The sequence below is a fragment of the Accipiter gentilis genome, chromosome 23 (assembly GCF_929443795.1).
Source record: "Accipiter gentilis chromosome 23, bAccGen1.1, whole genome shotgun sequence".
Lineage (NCBI taxonomy): Eukaryota > Metazoa > Chordata > Aves > Accipitriformes > Accipitridae > Astur > Astur gentilis.
The window spans coordinates 17,870,774-17,894,920 of NC_064902.1; the positions used below are offsets into that span (position 1 = coordinate 17,870,774).

General features: G+C 45.5%; 2 protein-coding genes across 10 annotated transcripts in view; one reads left to right on the forward strand and one right to left on the reverse strand.

Moving 5' to 3' along the window:
• SLC25A26 (solute carrier family 25 member 26) overlaps positions 1-24,147 on the forward strand; it is a 171,758-nt gene that overhangs the window by 86,352 nt on the left and 61,259 nt on the right. For 5 of the 9 annotated variants that reach the window (XM_049826084.1, XM_049826086.1, XM_049826082.1 and 2 more), the window contains one exon: positions 2,228-5,435. In XM_049826084.1, coding sequence (XP_049682041.1) covers positions 2,228-2,324 — 97 coding nt within the window. In that variant the 3' untranslated portion in view covers positions 2,325-5,435. Of the gene's footprint in view, positions 1-2,227; positions 5,436-24,147 lie in introns of those variants that run through there. The other 4 variants (XR_007509249.1, XR_007509248.1, XR_007509251.1 and 1 more) reach the window with 4 other exon arrangements.
• LRIG1 (leucine rich repeats and immunoglobulin like domains 1) overlaps positions 6,563-24,147 on the reverse strand; it is a 94,471-nt gene continuing 76,886 nt past the window's right edge. The window contains exons 10-19 of the mRNA XM_049826073.1: positions 19,894-19,965; positions 18,511-18,582; positions 16,103-16,266; positions 13,904-14,224; positions 12,975-13,256; positions 12,008-12,427; positions 10,552-10,674; positions 9,798-9,944; positions 8,359-8,667; positions 6,563-8,171 (exon numbers count right to left, since the gene is read on the reverse strand). Coding sequence (XP_049682030.1) covers positions 7,939-8,171; positions 8,359-8,667; positions 9,798-9,944; positions 10,552-10,674; positions 12,008-12,427; positions 12,975-13,256; positions 13,904-14,224; positions 16,103-16,266; positions 18,511-18,582; positions 19,894-19,965 — 2,143 coding nt within the window. The 3' untranslated portion in view covers positions 6,563-7,938. The remainder of the gene's footprint in view (positions 8,172-8,358; positions 8,668-9,797; positions 9,945-10,551; positions 10,675-12,007; positions 12,428-12,974; positions 13,257-13,903; positions 14,225-16,102; positions 16,267-18,510; positions 18,583-19,893; positions 19,966-24,147) is intronic.

Below are 24,147 nucleotides of genomic sequence, written 5' to 3' on the forward strand. Positions count from 1 at the left end.
AAAAAGTGTTGTTTTTTCTCGTTGTGGCCACCTCTTTGGTCCAGAGTGTAATACGGAGGTTTTATGTATGGCCAAGCACACGGTGCCTTTTTCAGCGCTGGCCCCTCTGTGCTGTGCCCAGGTCCTGCAGTGCCTTTTCCAAAAGGTAACGTCAGGGGTCCCAGTTAGTCTCTGTTGAGAAAGAATTTGCTTTGGGTTGCCAAGTAGTCGCCCAAAAACTTCACCTCTGCTGCTGGGACCACGGGACTAGGTGTATTGCTGGGCTGGGAACCCTGAAGCGAAGACCTGCACCCCAGAGGGCAATGCCCACGGCTGGGGAGGGCACATGGTGCGGGTTTAACACCTGCAGGTGCCAGGCTTTGCCCTGGGATTTAAACGTGATTCCCGGATTTGTGACTCCTGCTGAGCCATTCCTCGCACGGCTGGAGAGAGCACGATGTGTCTGTACCAGAAAGCCTGCGTTTGGTTTTTGCCAGTCACTGACATGCTGTGCATCGATTGCAGCTGTCGGTGATGAGAAGGTGAGGGTGAAGCCCTCCAGCCCTCGGTGCTGGATCCGACCAGTAACTGAGAAAGTTGCTTAAGCAAAAGGGAAAACCCAGGCAAGGAGAGAGAAGTGGCAGGGTGCCAGGTGAAATCTGTGCGAACAGATAGCAAATACTAATAGGCAGCACACCTGTGCCCACCGGAGGGGTTTCTGATGAGAACTGCAGAAAAAACCCCAATTTATCTCATCTGTGGATGAGGGCAGGTGTGGGGGGAGCAGTTTGGATCAGGCCTGCAGCAGAGCTCAGCTCTCTGGATTTGGGGCAGCCCTGGAGCTGCTCAGCTCTGCTCCTGCTGTAGAAAGGAGTCCATGGAGGAAGCGTGGACTGGAGAGGCCACGGATGGCAGGTGGGAAAGGGAAACTGGGGGGAGCAGGGCCAGGATTCTTGGAAGTGATGGTTAGTAATAGAGGTTGCCAGGGATGCAGCTTCTGGGTAACTCAGTTATCTGCCCCTGTTTGTGTAATAGCTGTGTCTCGAGTGGGCTGTTCTATAAATGAATGTCTGCCACTGCTTCTGTAATGAGGGCTGCCTAATTCGGCAGGAGAAGGATGGTGTGTGTTTCGCGAGAGATGCTGCACCATAGGATTTACCCTATCAGCACTCTGTCCATACATGCCTTGTACAAATTACTCTGTTTTAAAGCTGTCATTATGGTAATAGACCCAATTGCTGTCTAGTAAAGCCATAAAATGTTTCCATCTGCCTGTGTGCTCCAGGCTCCTTAGCAAAGCTCATTACAACGAAAACCAGAGTTATTGCAGCCAGAGGTTTCCCCAGCGCAGCGTGAGTAGCCGGGCACCGGCAGGGAGCAAAGAGCTCCTGAGCAGCCCTGGGGTCGCGTGCGTCTCCTGCGCAGCCAGGTCTCGCTGGGAATTACACCTTGTCCCGCTGTGGACACGCTCCTAGCAGGGACCATGCAGCGTTTGGAAAAAGCCAAGGACAACAGCGTCCCCACGGAGCTCAGATTGTGCTGCGAAGGGATCCCGCCGAGCGGGCGATAGATCAGTGGGGGGATGCCAAACTGATTCGAGCCTAATGTTTAATCCTTGCTTGCAACGAAGGAAGCCTGTAATCCTCCAGGAGGATACGCTGGCCTATCCTGGAGTTGTTAAACCAACTATGAGCTTAGATGTGTGGAGCAATTGGCTTTGCACGAGTTTCCTGTTAACTTCCAAGAACTGTTAGGATGGGGCACCTAAAAATTGTGGTGGCTGAACACGCAGTCGTTCCTGCTCCCTCCCTGCTGGCCCCTGTTGTATGTTACTGGGAATGAGCCGCTGCGGTGAGCAGGGCTGTCTCTGGGGTGGGAGAGCTCCTGGCAGAGAGAGGGGGGGTCCCTCTGCCGAGGCTGGATGGTGGTGGCAGAGGATGGGACGCTTCCCATCTGCCTGCAGCCCTTCGTGGGGATGTGTCTGAGCTCTTCTTCCCACAATGTGGCCCATAGCTTCCTGCACCTTTGCTTCTGCACGTGAGGAGTGTGGAGAGGGGTTAAAATCACAAGGCTTGGGAGTACTCTGGTAGGGAAGTCCAGACAGGTTCCTTCAGTGAGCAGTGAGGTGGGATTTAAGAAAACAGCAAGAGAGAATTTTTCTTGGCTTTGTTTTCCAAAGCCCCTGCAGCCAGCCATGCGGCATCTGCTCACCACTCATCCTCTGAAACCGCCTTTCCTTCGCCTTCAGCTTGTTTGCAGGTGTTGTCCCACGGATGGCAGCCATCAGCCTGGGAGGCTTCATCTTCCTGGGGACATACGAGAAGACTCGCCAGCTGCTGCTCTGACCCAGCCTGGCCGGTCCTGCCGGTGGCCACCGAAGAGCTGGAGAAGCCGCCGAGTTGGAGGCGGCGTCTGCCCGCGAAGGCAGCCTTCCTCCGATCGCCCCTTCGCCGTGCCGCAGCAGCTGTTCAGCAGGCTGAGAGCTGCCTTCGCTGTTAAAGAAAAGTAAATCCTCCAATAATCCAATTTCCCAAACATGAAATTTTCCTGCATGGAAAGTGAGTGAGGTCATTGTGAGAGCTGTGCCAAAAAAGTAATGTTTGGGGGGGGGGGGGGGGGTAAACAGCTAATTACGGTTGCTGAGAAAGGCCTTATTAGAACTCCTGCAGGGGAAATGTTTTGCAAACCTCCAGATCGTGGGCTGAGTGGGGAGGCTGAAATAAAGCAAGTTTTCATAATTCAGTGGCACCTGCCTCGTAATGCGGGGAGGCTTTTACTGGTCGGGCAAGCGGCCGATAGAGTTACAGCCTGCTGCCCTCCAACAGCACTGAAAGTATTCCAGGTTGGGAGAGCTCTTTGTAAAAGACAATAATCCATTTGTTTCTGATTTGAGCTGTATTTGTGGAAGTTTATATTCCTGTTTATACCTACAGGTGCTCAGCAAGCATTCCTGTGTGGTAGCCAGTGCAGCTTTATTAATTAGACTCACATTTCTCCAGTAAAAGCACGGGCTTGTATTATTTTACAGCTGCGCTTGTGCAAAGACATGCAGCTCTGCCGCCTTTTGGTCTTCCTCCCTCAGCAGCTGAAGGAGCAGGAGGCTGGAAATGCTGAAGCGCGGGAAGGCAGGGCAGGGAGATGTGCGAGTTCTCCTGCTGGCGTATGGATGGATCCTGAGGGCTCTCAGGGGGCCGCCGGCAGGCAGCGCAAACCTCTGCTGTTGCTTTCACGTTAGAAGCTATAGCGGCCAAAACGGTGCAGGGGCGAGCTTGGTGAAAAGGCCGTATTGAAATGATTCGGCTCAGCCGCGACGCTCGCAGGCCGAGGGGCTCCTCGCGTGGGGGGCGAGGGGGTGGGTGCTGGACGCCTCGATGCACCGCGAGCCCCCCGCGGTCAGGCTCCAGAGGGGCGGCGGAGCCCGGCTTGTGCAGCCATCGCGGCGGCGAGACCGTCGGCTTCAAGCCGTCGGCACCGCCTGCGTGCACTTGCCGGTCCGTGCGCGCTCCTCGCAGGTCATCGCGATCGCTTCCCGGTTAACTGACGTCGTACCTGTGATGACGTGCTCCCCTGGGGTGCTGCGATTTCACTCTGAGGTTGTTCGCCCCGTTAGGAAGACGTACAGGTGTAGGCGACGGAGAACGAATGCCAAACCAGGTTAGTGCAGCAACGCGGAGGGCACGTGCGAAGCCTGAGCGCAGGCTGCTGCTCAGGCACAGACATGGGCCGGGCTTACTTACTAAGGCTGGATGTTTTATTACCCTGTCATCCCATGACATAGTAATAAGACTTTTTTGAGGCCAAAAAACTTAGAAAGTAATTGGCAAACAAGTAAAACATACAGAACAAAGGACATAATTCTTAAAAATAATCTTGAATTAAAATGGGGAATTTCAGCCAAGTCCCCTATTGGCTGGTTAATGCTACCAGTTTTCATGGCACGGTGTAGCAGTGCTTCCTGCCACTTTTAAGGTTGTCTCTTATGAAGTTTATATATAGCTGAAGCAATTTTAAGGGCTTTGGGGGGTGGGGGCAAGATGATTTATTGTTCTGTCTTAAAAGCTAAGTTATATTTTCTATTAAAGCTCTTTAAACGTGATGAGAGGGTTAGCACTGCAGTTGGTGCATTTAATTACTTGAGCTGAAAATAATCATGCTTCAGTCTTTGGGTCCAAATGCTGGATTTCTGTTGGTTTTACTTAATATTTGCATAATCAGTTTTTTTCATCACTGCTTTGTATTTTAAAAACTGAAACCCCAAACAAGTAGCCAAATTGTTTTAGCTGACATAGTGGTGGAGGAGAGACTGACCCCAAGCGCTTCCCCTTCCCGTGTGCTGATGGATTGGCTCCGCACCCCAGACCGCTGCAGGAAGGACAAGGTCACCCGGGAATGGCACCAGGCAAGTGAGACTCCCAGCTGGTGGCCAGAGCGGTTCTGCACACACCGATTTGTCTAATCTGGCTGAAAATGACACTGTTAGTTTTGGGACTATGGGCGTGGGAAGACCTAAAAATGTGTTTGTTTTTTCCCGCATTGCTTGTTTGCCTTGAGTTTTAGAAATGTTTTATTTCAAGTTTACCAAAACTTGAAAAAAATTAATTTTACCCCGTTACAATGGAATAACAAAACTTGAATCTCAGACCAGGCACCAGCCTCTTAAAGGCTCTTTCTTTTCCATTTTAAAAAAAAAATTAACTAACTAACTCCTACATGTGTTAAGGGACTTAGCAGAGTAGTCTCAGAAAATCTGCTTTATACCCAAAGTTATAATTTGGGAGAGGAAATGAGGAAATACTTTATTTTTTTAAATACACAGAAACTGAATCGAGATTTTTAGTTAGAAGAAGAATTCAAGCTTATCTCCAAAGCTGCCTCTGGAATTTCCATACAGGGTGGGGTTTGGGTTTGAGAAAGCCAGAGGTGTTCACAACTGCAGCTGAGTCTGGTGCTATCCTGGCCCCATTTTTCTTACATACTTACACACACAAGCACACACCCCATCTGGTCTGTTTTCAGTGCCAAGATAAGGGTACTTGCCAGATACTTAAGCAAGCTGACATATTAGAAATGTATTTCTTACGAGTTCTTTATTCCATCTTTCAATACAGCCCCCAAATTCCACCCCATCCGCAAGTCAGGCTGCCAGAGTCTCCTGCTGATTTACAGGATGGCAGGTTGAAGTCGTGAGTCTAATTTCACGAGCAGGTATTTTGGCAATTAGTCTGCTTTTTTGTCAAAGACAGAAAAAGAGTATAGCAATGGGTTAGAATTTTATTTAATTTTCAACTGAAACTCCCAAAAGCTCACTCTCAACAAAACAGCTGTAATATTATAAATGAACCTTTATTAAAGACACTTCAATGCCATTTGTTAGACACTTCAATATCTTACATGTTTTTCAATGTACAACATTGTACCAAATTTTCTAATAAATAAATAACTTTGTACACAAAAGTAATACTTCCTCTTTCACATTGCCTCTTAGAAGCAGCAAATTCACATATTTAGTGGAAGTCATAACATTAGGCAGTTAACTTTATTCAGAAACATTATTTTCCAATGTTAATGTGGCAAATATGCTTTGTATCCTGCAATGGTGATGACATTTCCGCCAGTAAAATGAGTCAATTAATTCATTCCCATCTTCCCCCTGTCCCCGGTTCCACTGTTTTCACCTTGCGAGTCGGTTCCGAAGCATACTTTTCCCTTCAGTAAAAGGAAAATTACGCTCGGTTTATAATTCTCTAACATCCATTTCCTTTGCTTTGAGTAAACTTGGCACTCAACATAATTAGCCACCTGTCTCAAAGTGCAAACGTGTCAACAGTCAGGAACTGATACAGACAGGTACCTGGCTGAATTATGCCTTGCTTCATCAAGGTCAGGTTCAGCTGGCTAGTCGACAGCGAAACGCGCGCTCCGCTGCTGGGCGGCAGCGAGCGGTCCCTCCCTTACGGGAGGTGGTGGCTCCTCAAGGGAAGGCTGGACAGGACCAGCCTGTGATAAAACGAATGGGCCCCTTTGTCCTGATGCAGGGCAGCACGTAACTGCTTACTGAAACCCCACAGGCACGGTAGCACTCCGGCAGATCCCGAAGCGATGGATCCAAATGGAGAATTAAATGTTTCTGCCCTTATCTCTGATGCTTGCTTTGAGCCACAGCACTAGCAAAGGTGGATTTCCACCAGACTCGGCTTCAGTGGAAGTGGCATTTGAGTTGCTCCTAAGGAAAAAAAAAAGTAACAAACCCCCCTAATAAACCTTCCCCCAAAGTAGTCGTCACCAGAGTTAGCAACCTTACGTTAGCAGAACTCAAATTACAAGTAACTGGAAGGGAGTCCTCCATCCACAGGTACCAACACCAACAGAAAGCAGCCTTTCTATAAATAAAAAGCATCATAGTGAAGTTAGAAGTGACAAAGATCTGTTTGACCAATCTGGGTATTTCTTTTTCCCCCCATTCATGGATGAACTTAAGAGACCACATGAAAAAAATACTTGGGATATTTCCATTTAACAGAGAACTTCCAAGGATAAATAGACAGTTTCACTTCTAAATGAATGTATTTCTGAATAGCCTAGAACTGCTATACGAAGCAGCATAATTCATTTGAAGTGGGTATTGTCATGTAAAGAGTCTGGCTGCAGATGGGGGTAATGGTGTTCAAGAAGAAAGCGTAATATTGTGTTGCAAGAAAAGGGAAAAAAAAAGTATCAGATGAATTAACGGTACAGCTGTCATCTTAGGAGTGTGATCTTAGATTTCTTGTCAAAACAGCTCTATGGTTTCAAGTCCGCCCCCCTCCAGAACAGATGTATTTTTTGGGTGTGAAAACGCACTATACTGGCACAGGTTATTCCTTCTGAACAGGGCCAGGCTGTATATCATTATATGCACCTTATACAGGTAAAGCTGCAACCATTTGGGAGGGGAAAGCTCTGCAATTAGCTCTGTAGGTGATCAGTGCTGTAACAGCATATATGGGCAGATAACACCTTCTGCTGTGATGGTTTTCAACAGTGCAATATATGAGACCACCCCACAGTTTACTGCGTGAGCTATTTACTTTGGTAATGACTGCTCACTAATCACGACAGCCTTTTTGTCTGGTTGTTTTAGGACTCTGCACTGTTGCTGAATTATTCAGTGCCTCTTGTGTGGTCCACTAATGTATCTCACAGTTCAAATACTAATTTTTATGCAGTTTTGAGAAGTAATGGAATTTAAGTTCTTCCACCAACAGGAAAAAATCAGGTTGCTATGTAATTCCTCACTGCATGTGTTTTTTTCCCTATAAACTTCATTTGAAACAGTTGAAGATCTCTGTTTAAATGTGTCAAGTGCAATAAATTTCAAAGGGGAAGGAAATTTGTGCTAAGTAACCCAATTGATATTTGATTTAAAGGAACTTCCATTGAAAAGAGGACAATCCCTTTGGAACAGTCTGGCTTTTTGAAGTTCTGCTTATGCATTTAAGGCACCAGAATTATTTCTCTCACAAAGTTTAACAGCAACCTGATACTGAAAACAATATTGCCAAAATTGTAAAATTTCACTCAGTTTTCCATGCACTAAAGATTAAAATAGCCTCTGTAAAAGATATATATATATTTTTTTATATATATATATTTATATATGAAAACTCTTATGTACAACTGTATCAAATACTTTTCTCTTTACACAATAATCCCTTGCATTTATGTGCTTCATATGCAAGTCAACTTTTGAACGCTTCATACTTCTCAGGGAAGTTTTAAACTATGTACAAACAGATGACGCTCGAACAGGAGTTTGGTTCCCCATACAAGCTTGTTTCTCATACCTCAGTTGTTTGCCTTTGACAGGTCATCAGTTCAAGATTTGAGGTAGAAGTAAGTAGCCTATATACTCTGTGCAAAAAAAAAATAAAATAAAAAAAATTAGCACGTTTGTTAATTTGCACATGGCAGTCTGTCGTCTCAGTCCAGCGATCTGTTCGGTGGCTTCAACTCATGAACGGAGTCGCACGGCTTGGGCGCGTAGCCGTTGGACAGGAGAGCCTGTTTCACTCCTGCTTCGCTCTGCAAATCCAGTAGTGTTGGGGAAATTTCAGGAAGCACATTCAGTTGCTTTAAGGACCCTCCTGCTGGTGAAGCTCTCACCAAATTAAGGTTGTTAAGCTCTGAAGGCTTTGCTACTGCTTGTGAAGAGCCTGCAAAAAAACAAAGAACCAGCGTGGTTAGTTGATGCCAGCGCTTCTCATAAAACCAGCCCTGCCACTATCATTCGTGCCCTTGAGCCAGTTAAAAAAGCTGATGGGAGAAAACAGGGCTCTGATACAACTCAGGCGGTACCTATTGCAGCAGGGGAGAAAAAGACATCCCCAGGGAAACACGTACCGTGTTTGTCTGCAAGCAGCGGGCTGGTCGTGCTCGCAGGTCTTATTCTGTCGTGGTTGCTGGGGTAGAGGGTCCCGTCTGTTTCCATCCTCTTGCCGCTGGCAATCCTGTTGCACGGCTGAGGATGAAGAAGGCTGGTGCCTGCACCCCTCTTCCTATTTCGTTCCTTGCTGCTCAGTGTGTTGGGGTAGGTATTATCCATAGTCTTAAGGTTCTCAGAGTAGTACTCCGACTCCTTGGGGTAAACATGGACGTTCATGCTGTCCGTGCTGCCACTGCAGTCCGTGCACACAACTGGCAGGCCATAGCCTTTAAGGGAGGAAAGGAAAAGGGCAACAAATGAAGATTAACCAGCTGGAAGTTGTCAGCACACAACTTGCAGAAAGAAAAGGCAGCTCTGTTTAGTTCGTCTGTCCCTCAGTAGTGTGGGAATCTCTCTCACAAAGTGATATGGACATTTCCTTGTTTTATACAGGGCTAGTAAACACCTGCATTTTTCAGAGCTCTGTAGCTGTCACTAAAGGTAGTTCCAATTAATAGGTTTAGTTGATTGGGTTTTTCTTACTCCAAAGAAGTTGTGACTTTTTTTTTTTTTTTTTTGGTTAAATCAACTGTGCATTTATTTTCTTTTCCAGACTTTCTAGTCAGGGTAGAAATAGAAAGCGAAACTTTCCTGTACCTGCTTTAAAATACCAAGTTACCTTTCTTAGTTTTGTGCTGCTGCTTTACAGGGATCACTGTCAATGCATATTGTTATCTCACGATACGTTATTACGGTTAGTGGTAATAACAGATGAGCGGAATTCAAAGAAGCAAGCAGGAAGGAGTTTCTAAATGTTGAAAGTTAATTTCCTTAGTGCACTCGACAACTTTCCATTATTAAACTTTACAGTTTCTCCTGGAGAGAAAATTTGTTTCACTGGCTGTTTTTCTGTGGATGTTACAATACAGCATAAGAACAGAAAACCCATCCTAAAAATAGAAAAGTATGAGTGTAACACCCAAGAAATTGGCAAAGAGCAGAGGCAGGTGTAGTGCCCAAAATAACCTTTAAATTTTGAAAATTTAAAAAAAAGCGCTCAGCTTTGAAGTTGACAGCCCCTTTAAAGAGCATGGAAAATTTTAACACCTTCAGTCTGAAAGTGCTTTCACATTTTAGGAATAGCTCAAATGAAAATACTGATCAACCAGCTGCAAGGAATGGCTATCGTGAGCTTTAGTCTGCCTCTTTCTGACGGTTCCTCAAATTCAAACTACCCAAGCTTGATAGAGGATCAAAGCAAGCAGAAGAAAGTAAATTTACTGTGCTCACACCTGAGAATCATTCTGAGCTTTTTTTTTCTGAAGGTAACAATTTCTTGTCTTAATGCCGTCTGACTTGGAGGGCTTTCTGATCTGTACAAACACAAAATACCTTTCCAGATTAATGGATTTTGTACCTGTCTTATCTGGAACAAGCATTCCATCAGCCATGTCTTCAGTTTTCCAAGTGTCTTTATTATAGCTGATACACAGCTTTGGCTGTCTACAACCTACAGTGGGAGCTTCAACATCTGGACACCTTCCAGCATCAGTCTGACACATACCTGTAACAAACGAACCATCTGGCTAAAGATTACAACCATCTGCTCTCAGTTAAATGACTTGTTAGTCTTATTTCTACTGTAAAAGCTGCAAAAGGGAGAAAAAATAGCAACGGAGATAATGGATAATTTTAAGCTAATGGTTAACAGAATAAATGCTGTACAATCTCAGGAGAATCTTCGTTCAGAACGCTTAGCCTTCCCTTCCTAACGTGCTGTGTTCAAATACTGTAAAATCCCAACATTTAATTTCTAAGCCTGGAGGCAGGGACAGGCAATGCTAATGTATTTTCTAGTAGAGCTTAACTACGGGTAACTCTGGTGCCAAAAACCTAATCCAAAATTAGCAAAAATACAGTCCTTAGGGCCTGACTGAGCAGTTTCTGAAGCAGTCTGCTTGTATGAACACTGTTATTACTGGGAGAGGATCGCTTTGTGAAGTGAAAGACAGATCCTTGTTCTGCATAAATGCTGTAGCGAGAGAATTACATTATGAAGATCTTTCAGATAACTCGTAACAAGCACAGAAGTACTTTGTACTGTGACTTCTAGCTCCTCATATCAAGTTTAGATACAGCACTGCAGAAAAAATAATTAAACCAGTTCTCACCATTGCTGTCTATGTGCCCGTTAGGCTGTTGGTTATCTACTCTGATGACTGCTTCCTGCCGGTCAGAAAGAGTCCCTTGTGAAGACAAGTAGCTTGGCACGTCAGGAGGCACAATAGTCTCATCTAGAGCAATGGGAGCAGAGAAATGTCAGTTCCTAGTAAGATATAAAGGCTTCTGTTTTCAAAGGCATGTAAAATCTCATTTTCAAGAGGGATTTGCGACCAGATCTGTAACTGGTATTTTCTGTAAATGCAATGGAAACTGAACAGCCTAAATACTCCATTCCCCTGGGAGGCCCCACTCCTGATTTGTCAAATCTTAAAGCTGTGAGATACAATGCTGATAAAGCCATTTTGAGTGTTTGCATTTGGCATGGTCAGTACAAGGTAGATGGAGGTGGAACTGTCTCTTCAGAAAGTGTAAATCGCTCCTTTTCCCCTGAAATTCAGAGTACCTCATTTGACTCAAGTCCTCTGTCCCCCAAAGTCACAAGTCTTATGGAAAAGTCACAAGTCACAAGACTTACGGAAAAGAGGGTCTTTGACTCACTTAAGCAGGCAAGTAGGTCTAAACCCCTTAGCTATCCTTGGCTTTCTCCATTTTATATCAGCAATTTCAGTTTCCCTTGTCACACAAAACCAAGTGAAACTCAGTTATGGTAGGCATAAAGCCCTAGATTTTCAGGACTGAAAAAAAGGGGGGGAAAAGAAAAAATCCCACTGACACATCACACTGGTCATATGGTATTCCAAGACCTCCTGCCTAGCCCCTGTCTTTAAAATCCTATGTCGTACTATATCTAAAGCTAAGCATAATATAGGAAGGCTGCAAATCCCAGCAAGGCAGGGAAGTCAGGCTGGTTCTTCCATACTTCCATTCAGAGGCTGCATAACGATAAGGGCAGGAGAGTTTATTCTCACTGCAACACTTACTTCAGCACCAAAATATCCCCTTTGAATGTCAGGGGGATGCAATAAACCCTACTTCTTCCCCGCAAAAGTGAGGGATACCCCTCATCAGCAGGGCTACAACAGCTCTTACAGGCAACATGGCAAAAGAGATTCCAGCTTCTAATTTTCCAAGTTTTGAATATGAAAATATAGATTCCCAAGAAGTAAGACAGGTTACCAGCATCATAGACATAATCCAGACTGTCTCAAGCATTATCATTTATGGTCATGGAAAATCAAAGTAGCAAAGCAGTGGCTGAAAGTACTGCCAAGTGGAAAAGTCCTTTCTGAAGAGCAAGCCAAGGGGAGAAATGCAGCTCTGAACGTGCTTCAACAGGAAGTAAAAGCCGGTTCCAGCTTTGTGAGCCAAGAGAACCACTAAGATAAGCCAACTGCTTTTCCAGTGTGATTGTGTGGCTACCTGGTGTGCCGATTCAGCCTCAGTGGGAAGTCTGACAGCACAAAAGGTTAAAGGAAGCAAGGCTTAGCAGGAGACTAGAGCTACCTGTGTTGGTGACGCTGTATTCTTCACTCTTCTTCCTGGTCTGGTAGATGATGCAGACCCAGACAAGAGACGTCAGCACGATACTACACACCACAGCGATGGTGATGATCCCCACAGTGGTACGGTCCTTCCTACAGCCGAGAGACTGTAAGATGCTCACGTGGCTGTGTGCCCGCTCTGTCCCCACGGTGTTGGACATTTCACAGGTGTATTTCCCAGCATCCTCCAAGACAACATTCCTAACGATCAGCAGCTGGTTGCCAGAGGTGAAGTGATGCCTTTCTGTCACGATCAGGGGCTGGTCACCTTTCAGCCAGGTAATGCGGGGAGCTGGGCTCCCTGTGGCTTTGCACTGAAGAGCCACAGTCTCACCTACGGACACTACGTGGTCTTCCAGTGGATGAATCAAAGATGGTGTCTCTGCAGGAGAATAAACACAGAAATTAATTCTTGGGGACAGATTTAACAGTATTGAACATAACTGATGGTCTTGCAGACAAATACACAGCAATGCACTACGCAGCCACGTGCCCAGGAGCATGGCAGCTGCGAATCACAGCAGATCTAACAATCACAACCAAGGCCTTCCCACAACCAGTTGGCGTTAGTCTTCCCGACAAAGAAACCCCCGAGAACAAGGGGCAACGGCTGACACACATGAATTATTTCATAGGGCAAGAGAGATGGAGTGCAACTTCCTTTGGAAGTAGTTTTCCCAGACAGCTAATAGGATGGTTGGAGGGGCTTCCTTGGCACAAGAGTAAATGCGACTTACGGCTCCTTCTCTTAATTGCCCGGGTATTTTTCATTAGTTAACTACAGTGTAAAAGAATGAAACAAGACTAAGGCAGAGCACTGCCTCTTTGTCCCTTCTCTGCATCTGCAACTGCTGAAGAGCTTGAACAGCAATCCCTGCCAGTTCCCACTTTCTGACCACCTGGTCTCTTGGGGCACTAATGCACCTTACCCAGCACAGTCAGGGTGGCGTTTGCAAGCACAGATCCCGCAGAGTTCTGTGCCGTGCAGCTGTAGACACCCATATCTTCTATCTTCACATCCGTAATGAAGAAGACATCATCGTCAGGCATGACGTGCATGCGGCGCTCTCGGGCCGCAGGGAAGTCTGTCCCCCCATCTTTCTGCCAGGCAATTTGTGGGGTGGGGTGGCCTTCAGCTGCACACTCCAGCCGTACCATTGTCCCTGTCCGGCTGGTGACGTCGTGGGGAGTTTTGATAAATGAGGGCAACACTGATACAGAAAAACAAGAAGGAGGAATGAGCAGTTCCCTGGGGAAAACACCATCTTCTGGGCAGTTCTAACTGTTTTCCTTCCTAGGCAGGAGATTAATATGATAATTACCCATAGGCAAGAGGATAGCCAAGCTGCTTTTGCAGGATATATCTAAACTGCTGGGGACTAACCCCATGTTTCTACAGCACATACGTGTCTGCAGCGTCCAAGACCCTCCCCCTCAAGATCATTAGAGCTGGGATCAAAGCTAATTTTCTTTTGCGATTAACCTAGAAAGAAACCCCATTATCTCTCCTACGGAGAGCTTCCAGTCACTACGGTCCCTCTCCTTGTATCCTTTTGTATTTTCATTTGCCCATTTCTTTGGGCAAAGACTCTACTGGAAGAGCCAAAAAGAGGCAGCTAAAGCTGTCAAGAACGTGCTGAAGTGCTTGGCTGGATGGCAGCCATCTCAAGCCTGGCATGTGCTCCTCACATGGCATCTCTTAGCATCCACTGTGATATAAGCAGCTGGTGTGAAGAGGTTAAGAGCTCCTCACCATCGGGAACAGACCCTCAGGAGTAACTGCCTGCCAAAAGTGGGTCCCAGAGAATTGTACCGGCTCAGACTGAGGAAAGGAATGAGAAAACAGCTTCCTGCTCACCATTAACAGTGAGTCGGGCCTTGTTGGAGTAGGTGGAGCCAAAGTGGTTGGTGATGATACACTGGTAACGCCCTTCATGGGCAAAGGTGACGTGCCGGAGGTGCAGAATGGTGGTGTACTCCATCACCTCACCGTCCTTTGCCCGCACATGGGCAAAGTTCTCGATCTCGGCATTGTGCAGCATCTCATTGTCTTTCTTCCATGCAAACATCATGGGGGAGCTGCTACTGCTGGCGGCCGAGCAAGTGAAACGGATGTCCTTCCCAAGGACAGCCACTGTTGTCTCAGGCTGGATGATGATCTGTGGCTTGGGGAAATCATCTGAAAGAAAACAGCAGGCATAGTTAGTTCTGTACTATGAGGAAAGACTGAAGCAAGCAAAGACATGCAATGAGAAATGAGTAGTGCATAAGTGAAAGACATTATTGCACATCTGCTTTTTACATCCACTGTTGTCTGCACCAGGAAAGCAGCTTGCTCTTGCAAAGCACTCCACCACCGAGACTGGCTCTATAGTGCAGACGTGCCACGCACAACTCCACTGAGTGGCTGGTCTAAGCTAGGACTCTCATTTCTCTGGTTTGTTCTGTAATCAGTGGACTGAGATCGTCACTTAGTGACCTCAGACACCTACAAGATGCCTAGCTCTCCTCACCAATGTAGCTGAACCTCAGAAAGATACTATGGTCTAAAGAAAATACATTTCCTTGCACAACCCATGCACGAAGAGCAATACTGAACTTAAAACTTCATCTCCAGGCCTGCATTAGCGTAAAGCAGGAGGGGAGAGCAGGAGGACACTTAAAGGGCTGCAAATGCCAGCTCTAAGGATAAATGCTCACGAGCAAGGCGACTGCAGCATGCACTGTCAAAGCAGAAGCAACTGCATTTGCCTGACATCCGTCTGGGATGGAAAGCTTTGCACACTCTCTCTCTGCCCTGAAGTTTGTTGGTTTTAGCAAGGTTCCAAGCAGATTCATTTATTAGATTTCTACAAATGGTGTAATTTAATATTTGACTAAGTTTTAATTAAACAGCCAGGCCTCTGGAACCAGGAGTACTAGTGCCTGGAGGACTTGGCAGGCACTGGAGAAGCAAAGCTGTCTTTGCTTTGTGATGTTGCTGTGGGGATGGAGCCTTCATGATCTCTTCTTCCAGATGAACACAGCAAGCCTCCCAGACTTGCTCAGACAGAGGCCACCTAGGCAGAGCCCTGCTACTCGGATTGAGAGGGACATGGGACAGCAGCTGGAACAAAGCTTTTGCTCTGTGTTTACTGCAAGTCATGCATTCAACTTAGTTAAATAGTGTTTTCAAAAGCTCATTTTTCCTTCATCAAACAGCCATGTGCCACTCCACCCAGGATCCACACTGGCTGGATCCACAGCACAGGGTTTGGCTCACCAAACCAGGCCTTTATTTTGCCCAAATGCTGGACGCATGAGCAGCATCACTTTGGCATCCTCTGATCATTTGTGTTTCTTTTCTGTAGGAGAAGGGTAGTAGATGTTTGTGTGTGCTGGGTATTAAGTAAAGCTGCTTTGCAACCACAGCTCAGGTGCAGAGTCAACTGCAGTGTTTGGGTGGGGGGAACAGCAGTAGGTGCTGTTTAGAAAAAAAACAACCGTAGGAGAAGAAAAGATTAGAATGCAACTGTTAGCTGTCGGTTGGTTCATGTGTAATGCCTTGCTGGCCCAAAAAAAGGAGCTGTGATGGAGAGATTCTCCTGTGCTTTTTTTTTTTTTTTTTTTTTTTTTCTTTCTTCATTTTTTAACCCTTTGTTATTTCCAAGAGGGAGAAAAAGTGAGGAAGAACACAAAGCCACAGAAGAAGCTCAGAATCCTGTGGATTGAAAAAAAATTACAGCTGCAGTCTTGGTAATATCGAGTGGACTGGGGAAGTCTCTGTGCAGCCCCATCTGGAAGTGGAACAAGCATTAGTCCCTTTTGATTTAATACTCAGGGAGCCCCGTAAGGAATACACTAGATGCAAGCAATGCGCTGTGTGGTTTTGGTGGGAAATAAATTGTAGCCAATGACAAATTTTTAAAATGCAGGCTTAGGCTTCCTTTGATCCCATTGAATAACAAAACAAAACAGAAACCCTCTCATAATAACATGCTAGTAGTCAAAGAAAATGTTTCCCAAGTGAGTCCTACCCTTCATGCAACCAACCTCAAAACACACAGGCAAGACTTACCACACACAAAACTTTCTGGCAGGATGGCAAAAATGCTCTTGCTTTTTAGTGACTCAGGATGGGCGCAGGTGGCCACCACAAAGGATTGCAGCTCTTTCTCAACTAACCACTGGGGCAACCATTTCAGCTGGCAATCGCAGAGGAAGCTGTCACTGTTTATGTGGCTGCAGGGAAACAAAACCAACACAGGCCTGCTGTGAGTCCCGCATGGAAAGAAGGCTGGAAAGCTCACAGCTCTTTCATGTTAGACACATTCCTCCCTCCCCCCCAGCATGGGTGGAAGGAAAAAAAGGACTGCAGGCTTGTCCTCGAGGCACTAATGATCTTAAATACATAACACATTTAAACAGCATTTCATCTCCACATAGAGCAACCCGCTCCTGTACTCCAGTGACACTCCCTAGCACCTTATATTTATTAACCAATTTCCAGAGTGATCCCTAAGAACAGACGAGCAACACCATCCCTGGCTTAAGTGAGAGAAACCAAGGCAGATCATCTACAAAGGAGACACACAGCGGAGGCACAAGTCAATGGTACAGCCTGTCTTGCTCCTATTTCTCATATCTAATTACCACACATGCTCCTTCTCTGCCTCTGTGGTTTAAGCATCTTTGGTGGGGACTGAATTCAGGACTTAATTACTGAACAGTGAGAGGATTGCCAAGTTCCCACTGTAAGACCTCTAGTCCCCTCAGTGGCCAACACCAGAGGAGTAAGTGGAGAGCCCATGCCTGCCTTCTGTAAGGTACATGTTTGCACACCAGTACCACCAGGAATAAGAGGTATAGCCGATTTTTTATTTACTGATTAACAGAAGCAGTGGAAGAGAAGCAACCAAAGACAATTGTGTAAACCCAATACAAACAGGGACTAGTTTGGAAACCGAGACACAAAAATATTTCTCAGCATCCTAACAGTAACTTAGCACCTTCTGTTAAGAAAAGAGCTGTGAAACAGGGGGGCTTCAGGATTTTTTTTTTTAATATTCTGGGCCAAATTGTGTCTCAGCATAGCTCTCAGAGGCCAGTGAAGAACTGCAAGTTTACACCAAAAGGGAATTCAGACTTTGGTCTGGTTTCATCCAAGATCCTAGGAAAACCCAGTCTGATCCCTCAAATCGAATGTGAGGATGCCTCAGAGAGTGGGAAAATGGCCCTGGACAGAGAAGTCCTGTCCTGCAATACTGCAAGTTGTGCAAGAGCAGGGATATCAAGAGCACAGAATTCCAATTCCAGCACTGTTGTAAGAAGATGTGAATCTCCTCCCATTTTTCTACCTGATAACTTCTTGGGAAATTGTGAAGTCTGAAACTAGCCAGGAAAGGGGAAAAGAAAAAAATGGACTGGAGAGGGAGGAAATGAGGGAACACAGAGATCTGATTTTCCAAAGTTGTCCACTTTGCTGTCCTAGAAAGATGTGTAGCCCCTAATATATGTGATGGCATAAACACTGCTGGCTAGTTGGGACAGGTCAGAGACCCTTAGTATTTAAGGCTTCAGTACAATGCATTCTGCATATTTACGTCCACTGTCTGAAAGCTACCTTCTCCATGGTATAAAGGTTCCTTCACAATATCTGGGACCCCCCCAAGCTCTTCTCTAATAAGATGAATCTTTCATTCAATTTTGTTTCAAGAGCCAGTGCAAAAGAAGGTGGTTAAACAAACAACGGACATGCAACACTTATCTTATTCACTCCCCAGTCGCTGGTAATAAATGTCATTGCTAACAGTGACCATCTGATTCCCATTTCCAACATCACAAAGAAGAATATGAACCTGCCCAAATACCAAATAAACAATTTCTTGTTCCACAGACATTGCACTACTCCAGCGTATAGCAATGCACTGACAGTGGATTAAATATTTATGGAGAAGAAGAGAAAAGGAAACCAGGCAAGACTGGAAACAGTGTCTGATAACAGTGCAGAGCCCCAGCCTGGAGCACAAGCAGCAGCTCTGATAACACATCCGTATTTTTACACCAGAAGGCTGGATGACAAGTGGATCCAGTTCAAATGGTGCTTATCGCTGAAATGTCAGTACTGTATGCAAACCCTAAACATAGGTACAGCAAAGGAGCAGATGGGCCACTGGGAATTAAATCAGTGGCAGCGTGAGAAGGAGAAATGGCTAACAGGACCAGGGCTGGACTTCCTGAGCAGAGATGAATAATTGCACAGATGCGAACCTGCTGGAAGAACCTGTTCCGATGATCTAATTTCACTCACTATTAAATGCAAGATGTTCCCGTGACATCTACTCATGTGTAAAAATACCCTGCAGAGGAGGAAATAAATGAGTGGTAATGCCGATAACACCCCGTTGGAAACAACGTGCTAATTCTCACGTCCAGGGCAAGAAGGATCCCTGCCTCCTTAATGGTGTGTACAGTCCAATTACTTACAGCTGCCGCAGGCTCTTCATCTTAGCAAAGGCATCTGCTTGAATTGAGCGGATGGCATTATCCCCAAGGTTCCTGCAGAACACAACCAAAGGCAATGTGAACAAAAGGGATGCTATGGCTGTGATAAAGTCTCTCCATGTTTCAGCAATGACTCTAGTAGCAGGTGATGTGGTAACTCCTTGTTAAGGCCATATGCACTTGCAGCTCACAGAAATGGTTTTCCACAAGACACTTTAATATCGAGTAAATATCGCAGAACAATAGTCAATCAAAAAAAATTATGGGAATAAATCACTAAGTCATTCCATACCCCATCTTCTCACTACACTTTCTCAGTCTCAGCTACCTCCATCATCCATAGCTCAGAAATTCCTCAGTCCCCTCGAAAACCAAAGATAGTCAGGAATGTCGTATCCCAGGCTAGACCTTCAGCAAACATAAAGAAAGCAAATACTTGCACTAAACCGCATCTGAGAAGTTATTCGAAAGTGACTTTGAGAGGATACTATTGTGTTCGGAAAACATTGCAATGTTTCCAAAATAAGGTATTCTTAAAAGTTTCCTTCACAACTATTGCTAATTCAAAAATTCACTAGTCCTCTGAAAAAGGATAATGTCAGATTTGGGGTTTAAGTTTACTAAGTGAAGTGTAGGACAGGCAAGCACTGCTTGCAGAGCAAAATCTCGGTAGAGCATTAATAAGGGCACCTTTCTCTGGGAATGTACCCCCACAGTCAGGCAGCCCTAACCCTTCAGTATGCTCTCAATGGTCATAACATTTCATACAATCAACAGCCAATAAAACATCTAGAGCAAAATCACATATACTTTAACTTGTCTTAACTCAGAAAGGAAGTTATTCATGAATCACTGCTGGAGTCATCAGCCTTGGGACAGACAAAAAAATTTACGTAGCACCAGCCAAAATTTACTCCTTGCGAATCGCTCTAAGGCAGTCGTGCTGAATGGGGATGTTCGGTGCCTGCATCGTAAGCAGTCATTTGCAACACATGTCATTGCCAGAGCCTAGATTTAGGACAAAGTTGGGGCAAGGGAGGAGGAGAGAGGGCTGCATCTGAAATAGCATATTTTCATTGCTAACAGCCTGCAAAGAAGTAATGTGCAAGTCAAGGCGATATTTATCCAAGAACAAATCAAAAAATTAAGAGCATGCAGATTTGCCATATGTTCTATAACTTTGTTCCTGGCACAAAAAAAGGCCAAAGTTGAGGCGGACTTATAATGAGAAGGAAGCAGGTGGCCCCCACAAATGGACTGGCTTCTCAGTTTACAAAGACGCTATTAAATTGCTAGCAGATCTCTCAAGCAGCTACTTTTGGCAGACCCCCCTTCCCAAACTCTGAGGCATGGTGGGTTACTCACAGGTGCTCCAGGGCCTCCAACCCTGAGAATGCTTTCTTGGCCACCGACTTGATCTTGTTTCCAAACAGAGTTCTGCAGTTTCCAAACATCCCGTGCCAGATAAACAGAAAAAAAAATGGGGACAGGGGGGCAGAAAAAGAAGGAACACAATTAGTGTGGCTTTATCTGATATACGCACTCAGTGTAAGTCCTGGGAAATCTGAACTGCACGGAGATTAAGAGAGCTGAAGTACACTCGCTTTCTCACTCTTGAAATTAAATCCTTTTATCTGTATTCGAATTTAATAGTGATGACAGCACAAAAGGGAATGTGCCATATCACGTAAAAAGGCAGGTTTGCTCCAGTGCTTGGAAACCAGCTTGCTGAGTAACAGAAGGTCCCCTCTATTCTTTGCAGGCTGGCTGTGGATAGGATTAAGTGCAATGACAGTTTAACAAGATTTTGGTCTCTCCCTGCAACACTTTTCATTTCTGACTTCTTCCCAGATAGTAAAAGAGTGGTAGTTTATTCCCTGCTGCTTGGCCTGAACAGATATCCACACACAGGGCCTGAGGGCTGTCTCTTGGCTGCACGTTTATACAGCAGCTAACTGAAGTGACTGCTGACTTCCTTCCTTGGCTTATTATAAATATAACAGCAAAGGAATATAATGCAATAAATAATAGCCGAGTGGTAATTTCAAGGGGCAAAAGGAAGAAAAGGTAATGTACAGAGCTGAGGAGTGTGCTTGCTCGCATCTGTGACCAGAGAGCATTCCTCCCAATCAGCAGACAGCGCTATGCAGTGGCAAGAGGGGGACTATCAGCTGGCAACAGCCAGCTGGAGCGATCACAGCCAAACTGCTATCTGCAAAGTAACAGCTCTCTATAAATATTGACCAGTGGTGATCGGTCAGGGGCAAGGTTCATGCAAAATGGATAGTCTCATCACCTGTTTGAATAAAACATCCACCAGTGTCAGTAATTAGGAAATGTTTTCCTTCACCAGGTCCTCTCTGTCTAAGGTTTATCTTCCAGGTGCATCTTTTATCTCTGCCTGCTTCACATGGTATCCAGTACAAGTCATCATTAACACCTCAGGTAAAAAACTGGCACGTGAATTTTCCTTCAAGATTTTTCCTTCAATACATGGTGCAACCTATATCTGCACCCTAAAAGGCTCTAAAACTATGATGGTCCCACTGCTTGCTACCAGCTGGGGAAAGGAGGCTGGGGTACAAGATGGAGCACGTGCAGCCATTACACGAGCAAATACACTTGCAAAAGCTTGTTAGGGCTTTCCACAAAGCACCCGTCAAACGTCAGGGTAATTTGGTGTCTCAACGCTGGCACCCAGAAAGCCCAGTTTCTGTATGGATGAAGCACAGCAGATGCCACAACAGGTAGAAAGGAAAATTTGGGCTCATCACGCTGTTACAATAGTGAGGATTGAGACTGTATCACCACCTGCCCTTGCAGCCTGTTGTCTTTGGAGAGAATCTGGGTGCCTGCCGCTGAGCAACACTATGATCCCAAGTAGGTCCTCACAAAATCAATCACCCTGCTGGTTGTACTGCTGGATGAGCCACCACTCTAATTCCTGAGTAGACAGGAAAGGCCAGTTACTCCTAGCTCCATACAAAAGGTCTGTGCCCTCAGAATCACAAACCTTACCATTCCAGAGCAAAACACAAACAAAAGCTTCAGCTTCAGGCAGTGTCCTTCCAAGCCTCCACAGTGAGACACAGACTTGAAGCCCGTTCTTATGGGCAGAGTTAACTTGGTACAAAACCACGGTTGAATTTTCAGAGCTGTGTCCCTTCATTAATTATTTGATTAGAGGTGAGAATAAAGACAGCTATTGTAGGCATGCTGGTGGCTGCAACCTGCTTTATCAACAGTATCGTTCTAAATATCTCCAGCGAGTTTTACTGAGTTCCCTGTTACAGCACCAAAACCAGGGTATCAGAGGTCCTATTTACTGCAGGAGAGTGTGTGGCTTTTTGCTCTGGGTGAAATACCCCAAGCACCAAAGGATGAGTACAATCATGTGTACCATCATTTGGTAAAAGGGATGTTGTATTAATGAAGGCTTTGAAAAATCCATTAGAATGAGTAATATAGTAAATAATTTACTATACGCAAACTCTGGTTGTATGGCTGCATCTATACAAACTAATATCTGGAGCCATATTCCTAAATGAGGGTGGTATGCTGAACTTGGGTTTGATAACTGGAGATTTCTATTTATTGTTTACAGTGGATCTTGGACTTTGAAAATCGGATATACTGATTATATCTGTTTATTTATCTGTGCAGAGATAAGCAGTATGTCTGGGGATGTGAATACACAGTGTATACACCACTTGTAGAAGTGCATACAATTTTATGGCTATATACATGAGAAATACATAAACACACTGGTAATAAAGCCATGCCCCAGCAAACTCATTAAAATCATTACGCCTTTCAAATTTCAATTAACCACTTCTCCAATTCTGAAATAGTTCGAACCCAGCGGCCCCCTTCAAAGGAGTGCGGCACGCTGGAATGCAAACGCGGCGGTATGCAGCTCCACAATTAGCCTGCTGCTGCAGTCCAGAAACGCTCCTCCACTGTCGGCAGAGCTAGGCGCAAGCATGCTCTCCCAGTGATTGCATAAGTGTAATTACACGCTAAGCACGCAATTCATTAGAAAGCAGCATTTTCTCCTCCAGCCAGTTTTGCACCTGCAGGAAGATCTCAGTCACTGAGTGAGCCATCAAAAAACCGGTTACATTTAGCAGCTTGAATAATTAGGAAACTCCTTGTTCCCCAGCGATTCCACTGATGCTTTTTATGCTTCGGTGCTTCTTGACTCCCTCTTTCTTGAAGCAACATTTTAATTTAGGCCTGTGCTCTCCATCCTGCAGAGCTTCATATATAATTCAGAGAAGGCTACAGTGACTGGCCTCCCCACCTCTCATTTTAACACCTTCATTTCAGCAAACAACCCTCTCTGTGCTAAATCCTTTCAGAGGCTAATCTGTGCCAGATCAAAGGGGAACAGCTTTTAAGGCAATCTCCACAGAGCTGAGGTGATTATTAATTCATTAGAAGGTCTCCTCTGAAGTGCCCATTTATTTTTTGTATGCTAATGCATTTAAAGCTGGTTGACGGTTTAAACACAGGCCCTAAATCACACAGTGAAATGTTTGCTGTAAAGGTTGATACTTTATTTACGAAAAAATCCTGCCAGAACGATACTCACTTCAAGCCTTAGATGAAATTACAAGTTTGGGATTTACGTGCTGATGAGCTAAAACAGACCTGAGCAGATCCCTTTAAAAGTGACCACTCCCAAATGTCCCCAAAATGCCTCTAGAAATATAATGAAATAATCTCATGTTCTGAGGGTTTTTCTATCCTCACGCTCTGGCTGACAAGGAACGATCCCAGCAACCTGTCTGTCCCACAGCAGGTTCACTCTGTTAGTTAATCAAACCACTCCTGTCTGCCCAAGACCAACCTGATCCACACGCTCTTCCACACTATGAAATTCGCTGCAATCGCCCCCACAAACCATGGGTACATGTCCTTCCCTGCATTCAGCCAGACTCAGAACTGGCCCAAGTCCACGTGCAATGAAAGACAGAGGTCAACAACGTGAAAAAAGATGCAAACCTGGTTTCTTTAGACTTGCACAAACCCTTGCCGCATCCTTTGCTACTGGCAGACAAAACCGGCCATCTTTTGAAGCCGTTCCTTGTGCTGAATGATAAACATCAGATCAGGCCATGGCTACTTCACAGGGGAGTGATAGCTGCTCTGCCCAGAGCTCCGAACAGACAGCTCGCGCAACCCCGCAGGCTGCCTCCGCTCCCTTCCTTCCTCCTCCTGCTCCTTGCCGTAAGTCCTGGCCTCTGCCTGACCCCCACAACTCATCAGTGCTCATTTCTCCTGGCTGCTGAGTCAATCCTTTTGCTGAACTCTTTCCCTCAATGCTGTCTCCTCTGGCTTTTTCACCTCTCTCCTGTTATCTGCACACAGACTTTCTAACATATCCCGACCACCACTTTTGCTCCCATGCCAGTGGCCATGCTGGAGGGATGCCCTGCGGTGGATGTCCCACTGGGACAGCTCTCTCCCTGCTCTCTTCCCTCCACCTTCTCTCCCTTGTCAAAGCAGCACTACAGACTCTCAATCCTACAGCCTGCAAATCCCTCTGGACAAAGCCTCTGCTCCCACTACCATTCTGGCTGCTCACATGGTTTTGCTGGTTTCTTCAGACAAACC